The 20,428-nt window shown below is 48.8% G+C and overlaps 1 protein-coding gene across 8 annotated transcripts in view; it reads left to right on the forward strand.

Annotated features, from left to right (window-relative positions):
• PHACTR4 (phosphatase and actin regulator 4) overlaps positions 1-20,428 on the forward strand; it is a 65,902-nt gene that overhangs the window by 22,399 nt on the left and 23,075 nt on the right. For 2 of the 8 annotated variants that reach the window (XM_065650752.1, XM_065650753.1), the window contains exons 2-3: positions 1,064-1,110; positions 2,831-2,893. The exons of 1 other annotated variant lie outside the window; for it this stretch is intronic. Coding sequence is in view for 4 of the 7 variants with exons in the window: in XM_065650749.1 (XP_065506821.1) it covers positions 1,064-1,110 (47 nt within the window). In the remaining 3 variants the exon portion in view is untranslated. Of the gene's footprint in view, positions 1-1,063; positions 1,111-1,926; positions 1,946-2,830; positions 2,894-15,649; positions 15,780-19,437; positions 19,736-20,428 lie in introns of those variants that run through there. 5 more of the 8 variants (XM_065650750.1, XM_065650749.1, XM_065650754.1 and 2 more) reach the window with 4 other exon arrangements.

Here is a 20,428-nt window from a genome sequence, read left to right on the forward strand (position 1 = left end):
CGGCTTTGTCGAGGTGTTCTCCCCATCTAAGAATATTGCCGCAATGGTATTTGAGCTGCAACGGAGAGAAGTAGCCTGCAGCATGGTTGTCTGATCAAAAGAAGCGTTTTGCCCACGCAGTTCAGCAAAGCAAAGCCTAAAAGCGCTGCTGGCGCTGGCTCCTTTGGGCTGGGCTCAGTGCTAGTGCGGTGGGGTTGTGTCCGATGCCGCGGTCGTGCGAGCCCAGCGCGTGCTGCAGGGTCAGCACATCGCCGGGTGACGATCCGTCCCGTCGGATGTCGCGTTACAGCCACCAAACTGCGCTTTGCCGCGGGAGGGAAGGGGCTGAGCTGGCCTGGGCTTAGTGCTGAAGGGTTAGGCTGAAATGGGCTACGCGTAAAAGCTGGGTTTGAGTTCGCAGCGCTGGAAATGAGCTGATTTTGTAGCTCTTTCCCAATCGCCCTGTGCTGCGCCTGTTAACATTTCCTATCGTGGTTGTCTTAGTTTGAACTGCAACCTCTCTCGGGCAGAGCTCTCTTTTTTCTAAAATGCCGAACATGCTGTTATATATCAGAATCGAGATATCTCCTGATTTCCCCAAACTTAGTTCCTCTTGCACCTCATTTCAGAACTTTCTCCAGAGAAAAGCCGGGTTTGCTGCTAAAATCCTAGTTCCTCCTTTCTGTCTTTTTTTTCCCCCAGTACGTTCAGAACTGTCTCGATGTTGTGTGACATCTAAAATGCTTCCTGAGCGCGTGCTATTCTGCCTTTGCTAGATAAGCATTAGCTGTTCCCTTTTACAGCAGGCACACGCCTTCTTGAAGAGGCAGATGTGGGATGTTTTCCCGGGGAACAAACATTATTACACCTTAATTTTGTTTTCCTTTCCTTGTGTGTGGATGCCTTCAGAGAGGGGTGAAGGTGCCACACGCTCTCGTTCCTGGTTTGCTGGGGCGGGATTTCTGCTCTAGGTTCCCTCCTAGTTATGTTTAGTCTGAGCAGAGCTGGTACAGAAGTGAAACTAAAGCCGGGTTTTGGTCACACTTGGAATTTTGTGTGTCAATTTTGTCTCCTGTTTTTATAGGAATTGCTCGGAAAGCTCGTGTGCAAGAGGGATGGAAGAGAACACTGGTGAGTACGCTCTTAGGTATCTTACCATGGCTTGTGGACTGGTTCTTTCCTCCTTGATTAACCTTTATAAGAAGCCTTATTACTTTGAACTTTGTGTCTTCGATGTAACTGTAAAATGTAGTTAGAAAATGAGCTAGTTTGGCAGATGCATCAGTTGCAACTGGACCGCGCTAGTGGTGTGGACCAGATCTGATTAAAGGTGTGTTGGGCCTCGAGAAGATCTTTTTTGAAATCTGCAATCTGTGAAGCCTGGGAATACGAGTCTGCTGGATATCCCAAGCTCTTGAAAACAAATAAAATCCCTTTCCTACTAGGTAGGAGGCTCGAAGCATTGAGCTGGTGTGTGATTTGAGCAAGGCCCATGACAAGCTATAAAGAAGGATCAGCTTGTGGTAGCTCCTGACTTCTCTTTCTGTATTTATTTCTCCAGGCTGCTCTGTCTTGCAAATGATGTAGGATTTTTTTTTTTTAATTAAACAAAATTTGGCTTTAACGCTCTTGCTTTAGGCACTGTGTACTGTTTGCCCTGAGGCAAGCAAACGCATTGTGGTTAGGAAATGGTTGCAACTAAAACTGGTAGATTTTTGACACAGAGATTGCCTTGAATGTTTTTTTCCATCTGTTTGCCTAAGATGGCTCTGGAAGACAGTAGCTAAATAGCCATTTTTTCCCCTCTCATTGAAATGAGATTTTCTGCACTGTAAGCCAGTCTCCATGAAGCATATTGACCTCTCGTCTCGAGGACCACGATGTTGCAGTTGGTGACTTCTAACTTGTAATGAAGTGCAACTCTGTGCCCATGGATGTTATTTCTAGATTATTCCTATGCAGCCAGGTAATGCCAGCCTTAAAACTTGAGAATCGACGTATTTGTCAGCAGCGTGGTGTGCTTGGCGTGGCAGATGTCCCAGGCTTGTCTGCTGAAGGCTGGTTTTTGCAAAGCTGGTCTCTTGGAACCCAGTGGCCCGGCTGGAACAGCTACGAGCCAAGTGTAGATGCATAAAAACACTTCACACTGATAATCCTGGCGGCAAGAATTGCTGCTGTGCCCTCTAATTGTTGGCCTGTAAGGTGCACATTTCATTTGTGGTGATTGCTCATGGCAAACTAATTCCAAATGATGGCTTTGGGAGGGGGAGGATGGGTGAAGCGAGCAGCCGATGGTGCAGCGGTGGTTGTGGAGGTGACAGCTCCAGGACAAGGCACAGACAGCAGCAGGGCGAGTTTTTCCATCTCTCCAGCCTGCATTAATGGGACGGCTTTGAGCAACACTGTGAGCTCTGCTTATTCACCAGGACTCGGCCTCTGCTGGGCCTGCCAGCTGCGTTCACATCGCAAAGCTTTTTGTCCCTTTTTACGTGCAGTTCAACTCAGTTTAGGGGGTAGGTCAGTGAGCTGTGGGCTCAGAGCCTGTTGAGGTTACTGAGAGCTTTGACTCCTCATTTGAGCAGCGCTGGTGGTCTGGGATGTGAAAGGCCTTATGTTCTGCTTGCATCTTGCCAATTTAAGGAAAACTACCTCCCCTTTCCCTCAGAACAAATACAGCTGTGCAAGCTTAGGCTCTGTACTTGATCTTTGCACGCACAGACACCCCACACAGCTGGTTGTGAAGCTCTACCTGTTGCCTTTTTCATGCTGGGAGCTCAGAGCCCCGTATTAAAGACAGAATAAGCAGATGGGTCTTTTATTATCATTTCCTTAAAATTACTTTGCTTTTAAGGATGCTCATTCTCCAAGTGCTGCTAAGCTCAGGACTCCGGGGTTGTTCCGGGCTGGAGATGAGGTAAGGCGGAGCTGCGGGCAGGAGCGGAGCTGAGCTCAATGCCCTTTGTTCCCTCAAAGCCTGGTGCTTTTTTGATGTATCGCTGTCCTTAACTGGTTGTATATTAACTGCATTCACAATGCTGCATGGCTGGCTTTTGTTTTAACCGCATTGGCGCGTGTTCAGAGTCGGTGTGCTTCGAATGGCCACTGGGACCGCACCGTGAAGCATAAATCCTTTTTAGCTGTCAGGCTTCGCTAGCCATGGGGTGGGGGGGGAGCCCTCCTTGGCTGCCTGCCCTGGCTAATTAAAAGTGAAATTTGCTGTTGTCTTCAGATTTTAGTTCATGCTCATCCCTGAAGACTAGTGGAAGCATGGTCTCCAGGCAGCTGCAGTGAAGTTTCACAGTTATTTTAAAACGGGTATACAACTTAAAATTTGCTCTCAACCCTATGCTGGGTTGTATAGAGAAGAATATAGAGAAACTTCTTGCAAGCCTTGGGACGTGGCCCTAAGCAAGTGCCGATAATTTATCCCGTGTCAGCTCTCTGCAATAATTTGGACGTGCATGTGTTGTAGGTAGGGCAGCATCGGATGGCTTCGTTTTTCACTGTCATGCTGGACTTAAGCAAAACCGAATTACTTTGCTATAGGCTGTGCCTGCTTCACTGGCATTGACTTAACGAATGTGTAAACTGCTCAAGTCGCAGCAGCTTGCGTGGTTTATCAGCCCGAGGCCTCGGCTCACGCTGTGAAACCTGCTGGAGATGGAACGGGTTTGGAAGCGGTGGGACCCGCGAGGTCCCGTCAGGAGCTGAGGGTGGTGGCGATGGATTGTGCCCCTGTGCGAGGTCTGTGCAGCCCCCAGGTGGTCAGCGGAGCTGCAAGGGCGGTGGGAGGACGGAGCTTAGTGAGAGCAACACATGGAATCTAAATATACACAAGTTGCTGGGCCGAGCTTGTCCAAGGTCCCAGCTACACGAGTGACGTGTTGAAGTGTCACTGCAACACCTTTTCCCTCTTCTGATGGTTCCTGCCGTGCGGCTGAAGGATCATGCTCTATTTTTGGAGCTTGTTTCCGCTGTTCCGCCTGCTGCCCACACCGTCGCTGCCCAGACCCCTCCCAAAGAGCACTTGCACATCTTAGCGTGATATCGAGCTAGGTTTGGACCTTTTCTTAGTCACAGGATTGTCTTATCTAGCATTTCATCTGACTGTAAGGCTGTGAGATCTTAAAATAAAATAAAAACAACCCTCTGCAAGTATTGGGATACGAACCTTTTGGTAGTCTCCCCAAAAGGTCTCAGTCTCTGTGGGGCAACTGTGACGCATTTTGGGAAATTACTGATGTAGCTTTTGCATGCACAGGCTCTTACCCAAAGCTGGGTTTTTTTTAGAATAGCACTTGAATTACTAAGTTTATGGGTGCTTTAGGAATCCTCTGCAGTTATTTCTTTATTCAAGGCTGACTTTCTTCCCCTTTGACTTTCATCCCCCATATCTTCTGCTGTGCTACATTTTTTCCAATTCTTTTCCTACTAAAAATAGGAAATACTCTTAGATTCCTTCACCTTTGTGCAAACAAAGAAGTAATTTGTTTTAGCATCTCTGCTGACTTCTGGGCTACACGCCTCGTAAGGAAATCAGTGTGATATGAATCTGCTGCTTTTGGAGACTTAAACTCCAAATATAGTCTGAGTAGAGGAAAGGGCTAACCTGTGAGGACTTGCTCCTTATGCCACCAGCTCTGCTACTTGTTCCTGGCAGGACGCATGGCTGGCTACCCGATTCCCGTTTGTATCCCTAAAAATGCGAGCAATACCCTCGGATGCTCAGAGCTTCAAAACTGTTGTGGAAATGAGTGGATGATCATCGCGTGTACATGGGTAACAGGATTTTTAGATCACTTCTGCGTCAAAGCATGTCTGCAGAAGCAATACCTTGTAGTTTACATCCCTTGCTGCCGACATCCTCGCAGCCCTGCTGTCTGAAAGGGATTTTGAGATCAAGAAGACATAACCAAGCTGTTCCAGGGCTGGATTGTCCGAGCAGCTTCTGGCATCGCCGCCTTTTAAAAGACTGATGCTCAGGAGGGAGATGGACACAATGGTAAAGCTGCAATGACCATGACTTGTCCCAAAGATGCTTTAGTCACTGGTTTCCATCAGTCTGCTGCCTTGGGATCTGAAAATTACTTGATTTTCATATGGCTGCTGCGTGGAACGTGTGTGGATCCCTCTCACGCTCTTTACCAAGCCCACCAAGCTCGGCACCTCCGTCAGGTAGGCACTGTGTAGAATCACAGAATCATCCAATCGTTTTAGTTGGAAAAGAGCTTTAAGATCGAGTCCAAGCCAACACTGCCGAGTCCACCTCTGAACCACGTCACTAAGAAACTCATCTACACAAAGCAGATGTACACGTAGAAGAGAGCAGAAAACTACAGATGTGCAAAGTCTGTTAGGACAAAACAAAACCTGCTCAGGAAAGCCAGTTTTCTTCTTCAAAAGTGTCTGCCAAGTGACTTTCTTTGCGCTATTCCTTTATGAAGCCTTTTATGTTTAGCAGCAGTGAAAGCTGCAGTGAAAGGATGTAAAATGTTTTGCTTGTAGGTTATTAGTTTGAACCTGAGGAGAGTGATGGTGAGTTCCCACCTCGTGCCTCCGGAGCGGATCTGGTGGCAGAACCCAGGACTGCGCAAGGACCAGGGGAAGGTGCCTGCGTGGGAAGAACGTCCCACCTGCAGCTGCTGGGACCTGGCGGCGCCTGCCACAGGGTGTCAGGGCTGAGGGGCAGGTTTTACACGAACACGTGCTGCTCTCAACACCTTCTGTTCCTCAGAAACCCAACACGGCTTTAGATCTCCACGATGGTTATTCTGGTACTTTGGGTAACGCGCTTCAGAAAGGGAAAGGTCCAAGTACAGGATGGAAGGGTGGGGTGGAGGGCGTTGTGTTTTATTCTTTGCATTTGCTGAAGAACTTTGATGAAAGGCCAGCAGCCCGATTCAGGGGTTCTTCAGCTTGCTGCCGGTGGGAATCCCCTTTTCGGTGACTAAGTTTCAACTGGAAATCAGCTGCTTGGAGGCTGCTGCCAGGACGAGCATTTAACCAACCATTCAGCGTCATTTAGGGAAAACTTGTCAAACATGCACCTTGATGTTCAGCTGAAGTGTTTTGACGATGGTGGTTCTTAGTTTAAGTCGGGCTGCTGGACGTGGCGTTGGGTGTTTTCTGGGTTTGATCTGCAGAGTGGATCACGGAGCGTTGCGGCGTTAAGCGTTCCGCTGTCACAGAGCTCTGAAGTCTGCCGCAGAAAACAGTTAATGTGAACTAGCCAGTGGAAATCTCTTTATAATGTCTGTTCCAGAACAAAAGAACAGGTTTTTCTTCCAGAAAGACACAGAAGCTGCAATTCCCTTATGAGATCCTGTCTATTAGGTATATAGCAATATAACTGCTTTGTGCCATACGACAGAAGACAGCCAAAGGGGTCAAAGTGCCTGAGATTAAACATTTAAATACAGCCGAAGGATGCTAATTTGCAAGCATGCAGAAAGGCAAAATTCTGCTGTTCTTTAGTTGCATTTACCAGAGGGTTGAACGGATCTCAGTTCAAATGGAGACCATTTGACTTGTAAACCAGGTGCAGTACAGAACACTTGCTCACCTACCTGAAAGCATTATTGTAAATAAGTGAAGTGCATTTGACAAGTTGGCAAAGTACTTTGGGACATTATTCTGACAGCCTTTTGTTCTTAAATTTGCGATGGGCGTTCTAGTTCTCAGCGTAATTAACGTGCTGGGTGCTGCCGGGGTGCTCGGGGCAGTGAGCGGGGTGCCGGTGCTCCTCTCCCGCCTGCTGTATTTGCAAGTGATTCGGATCTGCTGTCCAGCTCCTAGTTGGTGTGGCATTTCAGAAAATAAATACCCAATAATTCCACTAAGAACAAGCCCTTCGTGATTTGCGTGGGTGTCTGAACTCTTGCTGCCTTTCCCTCCTGGTCTACAAGCCAAGTGCTTTACAGAGATTTATTTGCTGACCTGCCAGAGACCTTGTAATTCTGCGGCACCCCGTTTCAAGTGACTTTTAAAGCTGTTTTGTAGTAAATGGCTGTGCGGTTTCTACGGATAGCTCTGCCCGGAGGAAAGCGGAGGTTAATTTTGCGGGTTTTATGGTTTCGTGGCTAAGCTGTGGATGTGCTGGGAATGAGACGTTTTGGCCTCCGGGCTGGCCCGAGTGAGATAGCGGCAAAGGCTGATGTTGAGTGAGAAATGTTGTATCTGCTGAAGTGCTTTGTGATTGAACTGAACCGTCTTACTCCTTGTGTTAAGAGATAAGACCTTGTAGGACACGTAATCAGTCCTCCGGATAATTCAGACCGACTCGCTGTAAAATAGTGAGCGCGGAGTTGTTGTGGTTCAGTAAGTAGGACACAAAGGAGAAGGGTCAGATTTCCAGAGTTTCTAGTTTTCATTTGCAACTTGTTGGACCTTAAATTCCCCTTGCTCTCTGGAACACTGCTGCCAGGATTTTAGTAGCTGATTTTATTGGGGCTGGGGGTAGAAGAGGAGCCTGCCTGGAACCAGAGGTACGTGGGTTTAATAGAAGTGATTTTGTTGTTGCTGTTATTACTGTTTTTCTTAGTTCACACAGCAGCAATGTGTCCAGGCTGAATGGCTTTTTTAAAAACAAAATACCGAATGTTCTTGTTCATGTCGCTGCCCTCGTGAGCTGTAAACAGTGTTACCCGAGCCGTTGCCTGAACAAAGCCGGGTGAGCATGTTGTCACTACCGACGTCACCGTTTTATCTGTTTCTTTCTCATTTGGCGTGAAAAGGAGCCTGGCTCTGATTTCTTAAGGTGTCTTTTGTCCCCAAAAGCACTTGAGCGCAACAAGAAACCAGAGAACTGGTGTGGCTGTTTTTACAGGTTGGACCGATCCACTGTGGTGGGATGAGCGATACCCACGACTAGGTTAGGAAGAATATTGCTCTTCAGCCCAGCCTGGTTTTGTCTTGCTTTGTGAAGCGTGGATGTTAAGATTTCTGAAGGACTTAGTAGCTGGGTTGTGATAAATTTATATTCCCTTGTACATTAAAAATAATATTTATAGGCGTTACTAAATTCCACTTACAGATCCATTTAGCCTGTTTTGGTACTCAGGCTGATTTATTTCCGAGCTGAGCTTTGCAGATTCAGGATCCGCAGTGGCTGCTGGTGCCTGTTGAGCTGGTCTTGGGGCTGCGTGGGGTACAGCGTGGGTGCGGGTGTAACTCAGCTGGACCATTTCCTCGCAGCGTCTCCGTCCCTTTGTCAGTATTTCCCATTTCAGCCTGGAAACCTGCTTACGTATGGTGTATGGGTGTATGGGGCATCGCTGCTCCCGACCTGAGAGGTCGCCGGAGAAAACTAGAGATGGAAATAGAAGCCAATTGCGCTGAAGTCGCGTAAAGAGGCCAGAATCGGTGCTGAGGTCTGAGCCGGCCGCTCTCCCGTGGGCGGTCAGTTCCCCTCCCTGCCCGTCCTGGCGGGGACGGGACCGGGTTGGAGCCGCCCTGGGGTGCAGCGCGGTCGGGGTTTTGTCCCGGGCCCCGCAAACCCCGCCCGGGATGGGGCCAAGCGGCGGCGGTGCTGCGCTGCGGCCGCCAGGGGGCGGGGGGGCGGGGGGACCCCCGGGCCGGGCGGGGCTGAACCCCCAGAGCCGGAGCGGCCCTGGGCTGGGTGCTGGGGAGGCCGAACCTCCAACCCCGCGGCAGTTCTGGGCCCCTCGGGCCAAGAAAGCCCTTGAGGGGCTGGAGCGAGTTGAGAGAAGGGAACGGAGCTGGCGAGGGGCTGGAGCACAAGTGTGATGGGAGCGGCTGAGGGAGCTGGGGGTTCAGCTGGAGAACAGGAGCTGAGGGGAGACCTTCTGATCTCTGACCTGCCTGAAAGGAGCTTGGAGCCAGGGGGGTCGGGCTCTGCTCCCCAGGAACAAGCGCCAGGACCAGAGGAAACGGCCTCGAGTTGCACCAGGGGAGGCTGAGGTTGGATTTAGGAACAATTTGTTCCCCAAAGGACTGGGAGTTTAATTTGGAACGTGAATAGTTTTGTGCACATTATAGAGCTGGTTTTAGTGGTTATCCCAGTACTGAGGCCTAGTGGCTATTGAACTGAGGGGCTTCCAGTAACCGGTGGCACAAATAGCACTTAATGTCATTAGTGTCATCTCTTCAGAGGAAACGGCCTCAAGTTGTGCCAGGGGAGGCTGAGGTTGGATTTAGGAACAATTTCTTCCCCAAAGGGCTGTGGGGCATTGGAACAGGCTGCCCAGGGCAGTGCTGGAGTCACCATCCCTGGAAGGGTTGGACAGACGGACATGAGGTTCTCAGGACATGGGGCAGTGCCAGGGCTGGGGAACGGTTGGACCCGATGATCTCGAGGGTTTTTTCCACCCAAAATGATTCTATGATTCTATTGCTTGCCCACAACCCCTGCTGTTGTGCTGCAATTGCATCAGGTGTAGGGGCAAAATAATCAGGGTGGCCCAACTGCTGTAGTGCATCCAAACAAAAGCCACCTCTTGCACTTTAAAAGGTGGAATTTAATAACTTTCTGTGCTCCATATAAAAATCCCATAGAAAAACACAGCCCGGTTCTTGTGGTTCTCCCCAGCTCTCTCCCGCAGGCTCCATGTACTGTTTGCTTTGTGTATTTTCCTTTTCCTTCCCCAGCAGGGCTACAGAAAGGGACTCATTTCCAAGGCGAGCGGTGAGTCATGGCCTGGCAAGGAGAATTGCTCCTGAAGACTCGGGGGTGATCCTTGCTGGACGGGTCTGCTGGTAGCTCTGGTCTCAAAGGTAGATCAACACCCTCTCCCCATCTCAGGGAGGCCAAGTTAGGCAGACACAAGGCTGACCCTTGGTCATTGAGGGGACCGTAACCAGCCTCTGAGATGTTTTTTGTTGAAATTCAAGCAAAATGTTGAATGAACTGCTGCTTTCCCCCTGCCCAGCCCTTTGATCTTAACGTTAAATCTTGGAGACGTTAGTGGTGATGAGGAAAATAAACATCGTCCCTTCCTGGAGGGAAGGCAGAAGCTTGTTCTGCTCAAGGGTTGTGTGTTGCAGGGGTTAAGTTACATTTTGCTTTGGGGAGGAAAGGAAAATCTCTCAAAGTAATTAACTTAAGATGCTGACGCTAATGAACAGGCTTTCAAAGCTGGGGGTGGTGGGAGGTTTGATGGGAATCCCCTGTTGAATCAGTGACATTAGAGCCTTAGGGGTGATTCTGCAATTATTAGGCTGAAATGATGTTGAACATGAAGGTTAATCCTGTTATCTCTCAAATTTTGAGCAAACTGCTTGTTCTGGATAACTCTGTAATGGGATTATGCTAGTCAGTCTGGCACCCTCAACACTCCCTATCAGTTCCAGGCTTTTTCTTATTTTCCTGTTCAGGATAAAGTATTGAACAGTCTTCCTAGAGTTCATTTTGGGAGGTGGTGTCTGGGGCACTATTTTCTAGTGGTGCTGGATTTTTTGTTTTTTAATGGATTTGATAATGAGCACCCTGTTGCTTTATGAAGCCATTCACTCCTCCACAGCAAAGATCCCGAAATAAATGTCTAGGAAAAGAACTGAAGAACAAGGACAAGTACAAAAGGAGACTTCCCTTCGTCATGCCTTCCTGGCATCGAGAATCTGCAGTTGAGTGAGTTCCTGTGCCGGAGATTGTTCCCAGGCCGTCGTATTTGCAGAGTATAATCAGTTCTGGTTTGAAAGGCTAATTTTTATGTGTTGATAGCCTGTAGCAGTTGTTTTAAACAAAAGTAACTGGTGGGGTTTTTTAAAGGATTTTCTTGATTTTATTTTTAAGCAGTCTGACAAATTGCAAGGTAACCAATGTCAGGAAAACACGAGAACAAAGATGGTCATGTAGGGAGGAGAGAGAAAAGCCCTAACACGTGTTCGGCCACTCGCTGGTGTTCATTATGGACAGGGTCGCTTTTCTGTCGGACCTGCAGACCTCCAGCTTTTCGTGGTCTGGTTTTGGCGCAGGGTTTGTCAGGAGCTGGAACAGCAGCGTTGTCACTGCCAGGTCAAGTCATGTCCTTGGTTGCAGTGGGGCAAAGCGTAGCGATTTACAGTTCTGGGGTTATGGACAGAAATGAGATTACAGCGTATCGTGCGAGAGGTAAAGACCTACACCCTGGAGAGAATTAGAATTGGAGTTTCAAAGTCAGGGAAAACTTTTTTCTCTACTCTGCAGCCAGAGGCTCAATTAACGATGCAACAGGCCTCTTTCTTTCAGCATCAGTAAAGAAGTGATTTCTACAACACCCACTAAGTGAGCAGATTCTTTTGTGCCAAACCAGAAATTTCCATAAATATGGGAAAGTTCCATCAAAGGGTCAGTCAGCCTTTAGTTTCCAAGCTTTGTTTTTGTAGATTGTTTGGGGGTTTTTAAGGCTAATCTAAATCTTGGTAAGAACTGCAGATATTTTTTTTTTGGTGACGTTTTATTCTTTTCTACTCCCTTGACCAAGGTGAGAATGGCATTTGCTGGTGCCTCGTGTCTGGGCTGCAGGGAGAGGACGTGGGCTGGTGTAGCCAAGGGGCCACTTAATGTTTTGGACCAGCTGGGTTCAGTTTAGGTGCCCGGGGGCCAGCTAGTCCTGCTGTTGATAAGGTAATGGTTTTAGATGGGCTTGTAGCCTGTAATATCAGGGCCCCTGGGATGATGTTCTTGCGTTGAGGGAGCCAGCGTGTTCTGCAAGGTTGTTTAGATGGGAGTCCAGCACAAGAGCAAACTCCTGTTTCACACCTGAAGTGCACGGAGAAATGGTTTAACGTTTATGTTTACATACCCTAAATCTTGTGCACCAGTTCAAATGCTTGCTCTGATGTACCCTCGCTAGAACTGCTGCTTGAAGAATGTTCACTGGAGCCATGATCTGCACCTTTGAACAGTGTGTGACAGGAGGCCCAGACCCCTGCCAGGTTAATCCCAATGGACCTGCTTTTCACCACGGCTTCTCTTTGGACCCCTTAAAGATAGTTTTTGCTCGTTCTTCCTGCAAGCTGAAAACCAGAGTTTTGGTGCTGCTGGATCTCGAGGTGGGAGCTCTTTGGTGGATGCCTTGGTGGGGAGTTTGCTCTGATATTTGCCTGTCATATCTTTCTCCCCCACCAGCAGCGCTGGGAAGTGCAAGTTGTAACTTTATGGAGCCGCGGGATGCTCTGGAGCTCTGTGGATCATCTCTGCTGGGTGGTTCACAGAATCCCAGTATGTCAGGGGTGGGAAGGGACCTCATCAGCTCATCCAGTGCAATCCCCCGCCGGAGCAGGAACACCCAGCTGAGGTTACACAGGAAGGTGTCCAGGCGGGTTGGAATGTCTGCAGAGAAGGAGACGCCACAACCTCCCTGGGCAGCCTGGGCCAGGCTCTGCCACCCTCACCGGGAACAAGTTTCTTCTCATCTTTAAGCGGAACCTCCTGTGTTCCAGTTTGCACCCATTGCTCCCTGTCCTATCATGGTTGTCACCCAGAAGAGCCTGGCTCCATCCTCCTGACACTCCCCCTTTCCATATTGATCCCCATGAATGAGTCACCCCTCAGTCTCCTCTTCTTCAGCTCCAGAGCCCCAGCTCCTCAGCTTTTCCTCACACGGGAGATGCTCCACTCCCTCCAGCATCTTCGTGGCTCTGCGCTGGATTCTTTGATCGGAGCTTGTATCTTGAGGTGTTCAATGGAGGTGCGAGGTTTACACGGTGGATCCCACTGCAGTCCAGCCCGCTGCCTTGGGGGTTATCTCATCGCCAGCAAAGGTGGGACTGCCGCTCACACAAGCCTTCCTGCGTTGGCTGTAAGCTTGTTCGCTTACATACTTGAAATAGTCGCGTGCTAGAACTCTTATGCTGCAAAATTTGTCTGAGAAGGTAAGCAAATATTTGAGCAGCTCGACCTTGCGGAGCTGTTGGCATTCGAGCTGGCCAGTCCAAACCCGGCCTGAGGGTCTGCGGTGGGCAAACCTCTCACTGGCAGAAATACTCCTGGTTCAACTGAAGCACGTTTCCTCTCGGCAGCAGAGCTCAGAGACCGTCTGCAGCCCCGCGTGCTGCGTGTGAGTAGATGGGAGCGTTATTTGATAGTCTCAGGAAGGGTTTGTGGTTGCTGGTTTGGTATGGTGCTAGTTGGTCCTGAACAAGGTCACTGCTGGTGCTCTACAAACACAGGAGCAAGGGGATGAGGTGAAATTGTGTGAAATGAGGATTCTGGGAATACATGAAGGATGACATCTGCAAGAGGGTGAGCAACTCTGCGAGAAACAGCTTCTTACAAGGTTAGGATTGGCTTGTACCTTCTGAACTGTTGATGTTATCTCATCTCTTGACATTTCCTGTAATTATATGAAACGACCTTGACACCGTAAACAATTGCCATGGCATTGTCCTGCAGCTCGTGTGAGTCAACGAGAAGTGTAAACAGCGTTTGGTTTTTGGGGACCCGTTCTTGGGACGTAGGCTACCAGTTTGCGACTGTCCCGTCTTGCGTGTTGCGCCTTGTTCTGGGCTGGTTCGGAGTTCTGTCTGCCCCCCGCTTGTCTTCAGGAGCTCTCGGTGCTGACAGAAAACAGAGGAGCACCAGGGCAGGGGCTGGGGTTTCAGGAGGATCCTCACATTTTGCTTTGAGCTCCTTTGGACCTCCATAATTCCATCATTCTCTCCCCAACAGGCCAGTTCTGAAGGGGTGAGGAAGGGGATGATTCACAACACGAAACCCAAGCCTCGCTGTAATCGCGCTGGCAACAATCCTTTACTCGCCACGTTTCAATCTCAAACCTCGCTGCTGCTCGGAGCCACCTTGGTGGTTGAGCAACAATAAATGTTTGGAGAGCCGAGGTTGAGGTTCACTCACCATCTCACTGATGGCTCCTGTCTGGGTGGGACCCGCGGTCGGGATGTGCCGCTGTTTAGGGTGGTCCATGGTAGATCTATGAAAAATATTTGGCTAGATGAACTTCCTAAGCATTATCTCGTTCCTGAAATAGAGAATAAAGCTTGTATCAACATGAATCACAAAGTTGATAAACTGGAATGGTTCCTCTTGGAGTTGTCTTCTTGTATTGGGCAAATATTTATCCGCATTGTTTCAAAAGGCAGATTTGTGCAATCGAGGGAGGTCAAACCTGTAATTACCTGTTAGATTCACTCTGGTAAAAATGGCTTGTAAAAACACAGTATGTTTGAAAGGAAGCTGTTAGACCTGATGTTTGTGTGTGAATCTAAAGTCAGGGTTTAACATTTCAAATTTTACAAGAGTTTTCAGTTGCATGGATGCAAAAAGTCTTTCTTGCTGAATTTAAGTGCCTTAAGCCGAATCTGCTGTTTAATTTCTGAACTGTGGCGAGGGATTTGGGTTTCTCTTCCAAACGTGTCTGCTCGAGATGATCAGAAGCTGAGCCTGTGTGCCAAACTTGCCTTGCATTTTAATCAGGAGTTTCTAGCCTAGTCAATAATTAAAGGCGAGCAGGTGCGGGGGGGAGTTGGGTGTTCCCCAAAAGCTGAACCAAGGCGCTTTTGTAAGTCTCCCCAGGCAGAGCCAAGGGAAGGCTGGTCGGATGCCCTGGCACTGGCTGCCTTAGCGCAGTAATTTGGAAAAAATGTAACTTCAGACCGAGGAGCTCTAGGTGTTGAAGGATAATTTGCTTTATTGGTGCGGTTTGCCTGCAATGAGCCCTTTGGGGTGGCAGGGGAAATACTAACGTGTTTTGCTGCAGTTTCATATTTGGACGTGAAGAACAAGTGCACTTGCTGAGATTTTTTTGCGAAATGTTAAAAAGTAGAAAGGAGACTTTTGCAGAGGAATCCTGCTGCCTTTCTTTTCGGCCAGTGTGTGGGCAGCTGGCAGCCCCACTTGTAGTTTGTCGTCTTGAAGGATTAGAGGTAGGATGAGAAATTTGGGATCAAGAGTCCTTTAATGAATCAGAGCAGGGGTATTAGCCTGTGGACCATGATCTATACATTGCAGACTGGCTTCTAGAGATAAAAATAGCGCTACCTACAAGGGTTAATTTCAATTTAATCTTATTTAGAGGCTTAATATTTACTGCTGTCCTTGCTGTTAATTTGCAATCTCCAGTGTAGTGCTTAACCGAGCTTGTCCCCTCAGTTTTATAGGTGGCATAGATGGACTTACCTCTTTGTCACAGGACTCGGTTGTTTAGAACAGTGTCTGTATAAAGCTGTAAAATGGTAGGTTCGTCCAGCGGGGCAGTTAACAGAGGATGTGACTGTGTAGCCGCTCGCTTCAGAAAAGCGCTGTGTGCTGTGCTAGGCTAGAAGCACGTGCCGGGTGGTGGTTTGAAAGGAGAGGGATATATTTTTGATTTGTGCTGAAGCTCTGTTCTTTTTGTCGTTCTTTATTCCCAGTGTTTTCCAATGGGAGGCCTTAGGTGGTGTTAGTTTATAGATTCTTCTCCAAGTATCTTAGTTTTTGCTGCGGGAGAGGGCTCAACAGGAATTAAGCTAAATGCCATGCCTATTGCTTTCCGAAACAATGGAATAATTAATGTAATTTTCTCCTCTGTGTTTTTGCGGAATGTGTTCCTAATAACATAGCTGGAAGTGGCAGATGGGCATCGTGCCTCCCAGTGCTTCGCTGTTGGGAATACGCTGGTGCTTTGCTGGTGCCTGATGCTTTGCTGGAATGTGTCCTGTATCTGCGCTTCCTTTGGCCTCTGACCAGTGTTTTCTTTTAGTGCTGCTTCAAGGTGCTCCAAAAAGTAGCTTGTCAGCTTCGGAGGTTCTCCAGCTGCCTGCATGATCAGGAGCCTTTCGCGGAGCGTGTCCTCAGCTTTATCTTCCCTTCCTAAACGTGAGGCCGAACGTGCTGCCAGTCACTTCGTGAGGTTCTCGGGACATGGGTCAGTGCCAGGGGTGGGGAACAGTTGGGCTCTGATCTTTTCCAACCAAAATGCCTCTATGATTCTATACGAGGTGGCACCGAGACGGTCCCAGGTGTGGTGGATCTGCCACCCTTTGCTTTCTGAGGTCGAGCAGCCGCTCCGGCCGTGCTCACTAATTGGTGGGGACGAGGGGACGGGAATGCTCTGGGAAATAGGAGTTTCCCTCTTGGAAATGTCACAGGAAGGCCGGAGGAAATCAGGCGGTTTAGGAGCGGTTACCTCACTTTTCTGTCTCATCTGAAGCTGCGCCCTTTCATCCAAGCATACGGAACCTAAACAATGCCGTGCCAGCTGGCTTATAAATAAACCATTTTCCATTTCCACCCTGGCTATCGGGCTGACTTTTGATACCGTGTGAGCAGAAAGGAAGAGCGTCACGTTGTGTTGGCGTGTTTGATCTTTCGGATTGACTGCCTGGCTTCCTCGCCGTGCTGGGGTCACTAATTACTCTGCCACATGCTCTGGTTCAGAAATGGTCATCTTGCTCAGTACCCAGAGCTGTTATGTATACATAATGTATTTTTTCATGTTTTCCTTGTTCTGCCAAGGCTGATGGTGGTTACTAGCAAACAGATTGTGGTGAAACGCATCCGGAGTCGTGGTGCTGCCGCTTTTTCTTCTCCCTTCCAACCCCCCTGGTGAGATGGTACCGGGAACCTGGGTCGGTATTTCAGGTGGGTGCATCTCCAGCAAGGAAAGAGCCTCGAACCTCCTGCAGCTCCTGGTGACTCCTTTGATGGGCTCCGAAGGAAAACGCCCAGTATCGCTGGTTTTAAACAGCTCGGGCTGCGTGGATGGGATCGTGCAAGAGCCCTTTTTAATGTTCCCGTGGCTGAATCATGGAACATAAACGTCTGAGTCACGGCAGATGAATGCGGCGTTTCACGTCGGTGTGAACTGAAATGTGAACAGCAGCACCTTTATTAGAGGAGCTAATATTTGTGCTCATTATGGGTTCCATTAGATTCTTCAAGTGAAATAATCCAGAAGAGTTCCTTTTCCAGGCTATTAACATGCGAATGGCAGGCTTTTAATGGGATGCCGGCCTGGATGGGGAGGAAATGAAACTTCCGAGGAAAGCGATGGACCCACTTGGGCGTTTACTGCCCATAACCCGTCGTCTGGTTGGTTTTGATTTAGGGATCTGACTCCTGAAATCCTGTAAAGTGTTCACATAACTGGGATTTCCTGGGTACTGCATTTTTAGAAGAAAAGGTTGAAGGGACTATCAGCTGTGTCCCTTTTTGCTCTTTGCTATTCCGAGCTTTTCCTTCTCCTAAAGGACACCTGTCCCTGAGCAAGTAAAGGTTTTATTCTGGTTTTTTTCTGCTTGCTGCTATGTCAAGTGGCCCTTCTTGCATTATTATGGGAATTTTGGACATTAGTTACTTGTCCTTGCTTGGAATGTGGACTTTTCCTTTATCCATTTGTGGGTTGGGTTTCTGCTGTTCTCTGTGCTTTGCCATCTCTTCTGGTGGAGTTTTTGTCCCTTCTCCCCCGAAGAGGAGCGAGTTGTGGCTGCTGCGATGTCTCAAGTCCAAACCCAGCTGCAATTTGCAATGCGGATTTTTCTCTCTCACTCCTTGGGCACCGCAGCCCAGCGTTTTGGAAGCAAATATTAATGCTTCTGGTACAAACTTTATTACAAGTGCCTTTGCCAAATAGTCTTGTTATTCTCTTCGTGATGGTTCCTAAGGCCTGATCAACGATACAGAAATGTGAAGGGGCTTTATTGCATTTTATTTTCGTAGCGCGGTGAGTTACCGCGCGGCACGGGAGCTGTGGCTGCTCTTGGACTGCAGCTGCCGTGAGTTCAAATGCATCAGTTTCAGTCTCTTTCATTGAAATTTAAGCTAATGTCTCATGTTTTACTACCACAGAAATAAGGGGTCAGGCATATCCGATTGTGCTGCTGTGCTTTAACCGACCGTGTGTCACCTGCGCTCTTTGTGCCCTCTTAATTCACAGCAAATGCAATGTAAAATGCAACGGCTCTCATCTCCGATAAGCCAGGCAAGTCCAGCTGCGGTGTTCAGCGTTCTGTAGCGTTTCCAGATGCAGGGATATTTTTTCCAGCCCTCCTTCCAGCTGATTTACAGACTTGGACAAGTCTTCCAGCCTCTGTCTCTGAACTTTGTGGGTCCCTGCCAGATGGCAACGTATTTAAATGGCTTTTTTCTTTGTTTCAAAGCAAAGAGTCTTAAATGAGGTGGAGCGTGCCTGTGAATCAGTGCGGAGGAACCGAGACCATCAGCATCTCCCAGGTGTTTTTGTGGCTTAGGTGGAGTTTTATTAATTTCCAAACTGCCACCTTCCACTCTTTGGGGGTGTGTTGGCTGCAAAACTGCCTCCCCCGGTGACATGCGGCCAGTGTTTGCTTCCCAAATTGACTATCTTGGATTTTCGTTTTTTCCCGGAATAGAAGAGTTTTAGTGTTGGTACCACTGCAGAGCTGAACTCTTCCTGCCTGCTGGGGTGACATTCAGCAGTATTGACGCACTGCGGCTGCCGGCCCGGCGGGGACGGGGACCTTGAGGGCTGCAGCAAAGCTTGGGGTTAAAACGGGTGTTAAATCTTGGTGTTAAACCGTGGTCTTAAAACTGCTTTTTTCCTACAGTGGAGAGAACAAACCTGGATGTGTCAGATGAGTTCAAGTTCCTGATCAGTCGCTGGTGTGATGCTGCAGCAGATTCCTGTATGTTTTTGGAAATGGTTTTTCCGTTTCCTCTGAGTTAAGATTAAGCTTCTGGATGTTTGAAGGTTCCCCACTCCGGGGGGGTGAACAGGGGTTGGGAATGATCTGTAGATTCACTGAAGTCCCAACACAAATTTTCATGAAAAATTAAAGAATCCAAGTGGACATATTTAAACTCTGGAGATCTTTCTTATTGCGATGCAAATGTTGAGGGGGATATTTGTTACCTCAACCATCAAGATCTGATACAAAAAATAAAAAAAATAAACTCCTACTTGTTAAATTTAAATTTTCTTTTTTTAAAATTCAAATTAAACAAGACACACTCCCTGCTCCTACCTTCCTGGTAGCTTTAGCAGCGAGAGGAATTGCTGTGAAATTGTATTTTTATTATACATCTGGCTAGATGCATATCAGCTGAGACGCTCTTTTTGAAATTCCCTTTGCTCTTGGGGTAGCTCAGCTCCTCTGATGTCCACTTGGATTGTTTAAATTTTCATCAAAATTTGTGTTAGGACTCCAGTGAAACCTACAGATCATTCCCCACCCCTGTTCACCACCACAGAGTGGGAAATCTTTAAGGTTTCTCATTCATCACCCCCTTGGCTTGTATTTTGGAGGCTCAGGAACACTCTTACCTCCTTGGTCCCGTCTGGGAGGCGAAACCGCTCCGTGCATTGACATACCAGCTTTCTCTTGAGCAAAACACCCCGTTTTGTTGTGGGTTTTTTTTATTTTTTGCCGGGAGCTCTTTCCTCACTCTCAGCTTTTCCGTCTTCTCCCTAAAGTTGCGGCGAGGGGTGTTGGTGCTGTGGGTTGTGCAGCTCAGTGGCTGGAGCATGGCTGCTGTCTCCTCCCCTTCCTGAGCTTCCACCGGCTCTGGAATGACAGGCATTCCTGCGCCAAGGGAGCCGGAGCTGGAGCTGGCACGGACGCCACCGATTGAGAACCGAGCGTCCCCACCATGGGCTGCGGGGCCGGCAGCACCCGCGCTGGACCGTCGGACGCCTGAGGGCCGGCAGCCGCCTCGCCGCCGGGCTCGTCCCCTCTGCCAAGCCTGGATTTATCATTTTAAAAGACTAAAGTGCTCTCTCAGGATAGACTTTTTTTTTTTTTTCCCCTCCTTTCTCGCCCTCCCGCCTCCTCCCGGAGAGCTGCTTAGAAAAGAACCTCATGGGGCAGCCGTACTTCTCGAGACCGGTAAATCCAGCTGCTTTGGGTGAGTAATGGAGGGCGAGGGAGATGGAGAGACTGCGGGGCCGGGCAGGATCGCAGGTGAAGCGGGAGTGGAATGCAGGGCTTGTGTAACCTGTGCCCGGCTCGGGAGCTGGGGAGAGAAACAGGAGAAATAACTTCATTTCCTTCCTTTCTCTTACTCACATCACATGCAATCGCTGCGCAACGTGTTCTGCCCATCTCCGGACGGGCTCCCAGCTGCAGTTTTTAGGGATAAACTCTGTCTCGTGTGGCCAGGTTCAGGGATGGGAGCCTTGCAAAGCGTTGGACAGCACTGAAGTTCACCGGAGAGGGGCAGGAACCAGCTCTGACAATCTGCCCGGATCAAAGCTGTTGTGTGTGATGACACCCAATTTTTTGGAGCAGTTTTGGGGAGGGAAGGGGCTTGGCAATCATCTCCCAGCTCGTTTTCTCTGTGCTCTGCGAGTAACTGGCAGGCTGTAGTAAACACAACCTCGTTTACCTCCTGGCTGCTCCCAGAACACGGCGCGTAGGGCAGTGTTGTTGTATTTCCAGCTCTCGGTGCCGTTCCCAGCGCTGGGGCTGCCCCACACGGACCAGAAGAGGAGACTTTACGCATCGCGCTGTTCCCTTTTATCTCACGCTCGCTGTCAGCTGCTGGGCTGAGCTGCTGACTCGTATCTATAAAGAGGAATTATCTGATTTTTAGAGAAAC

Source organism: Caloenas nicobarica, chromosome 23 (genome assembly GCF_036013445.1).
Source record: "Caloenas nicobarica isolate bCalNic1 chromosome 23, bCalNic1.hap1, whole genome shotgun sequence".
NCBI lineage: Eukaryota > Metazoa > Chordata > Aves > Columbiformes > Columbidae > Caloenas > Caloenas nicobarica.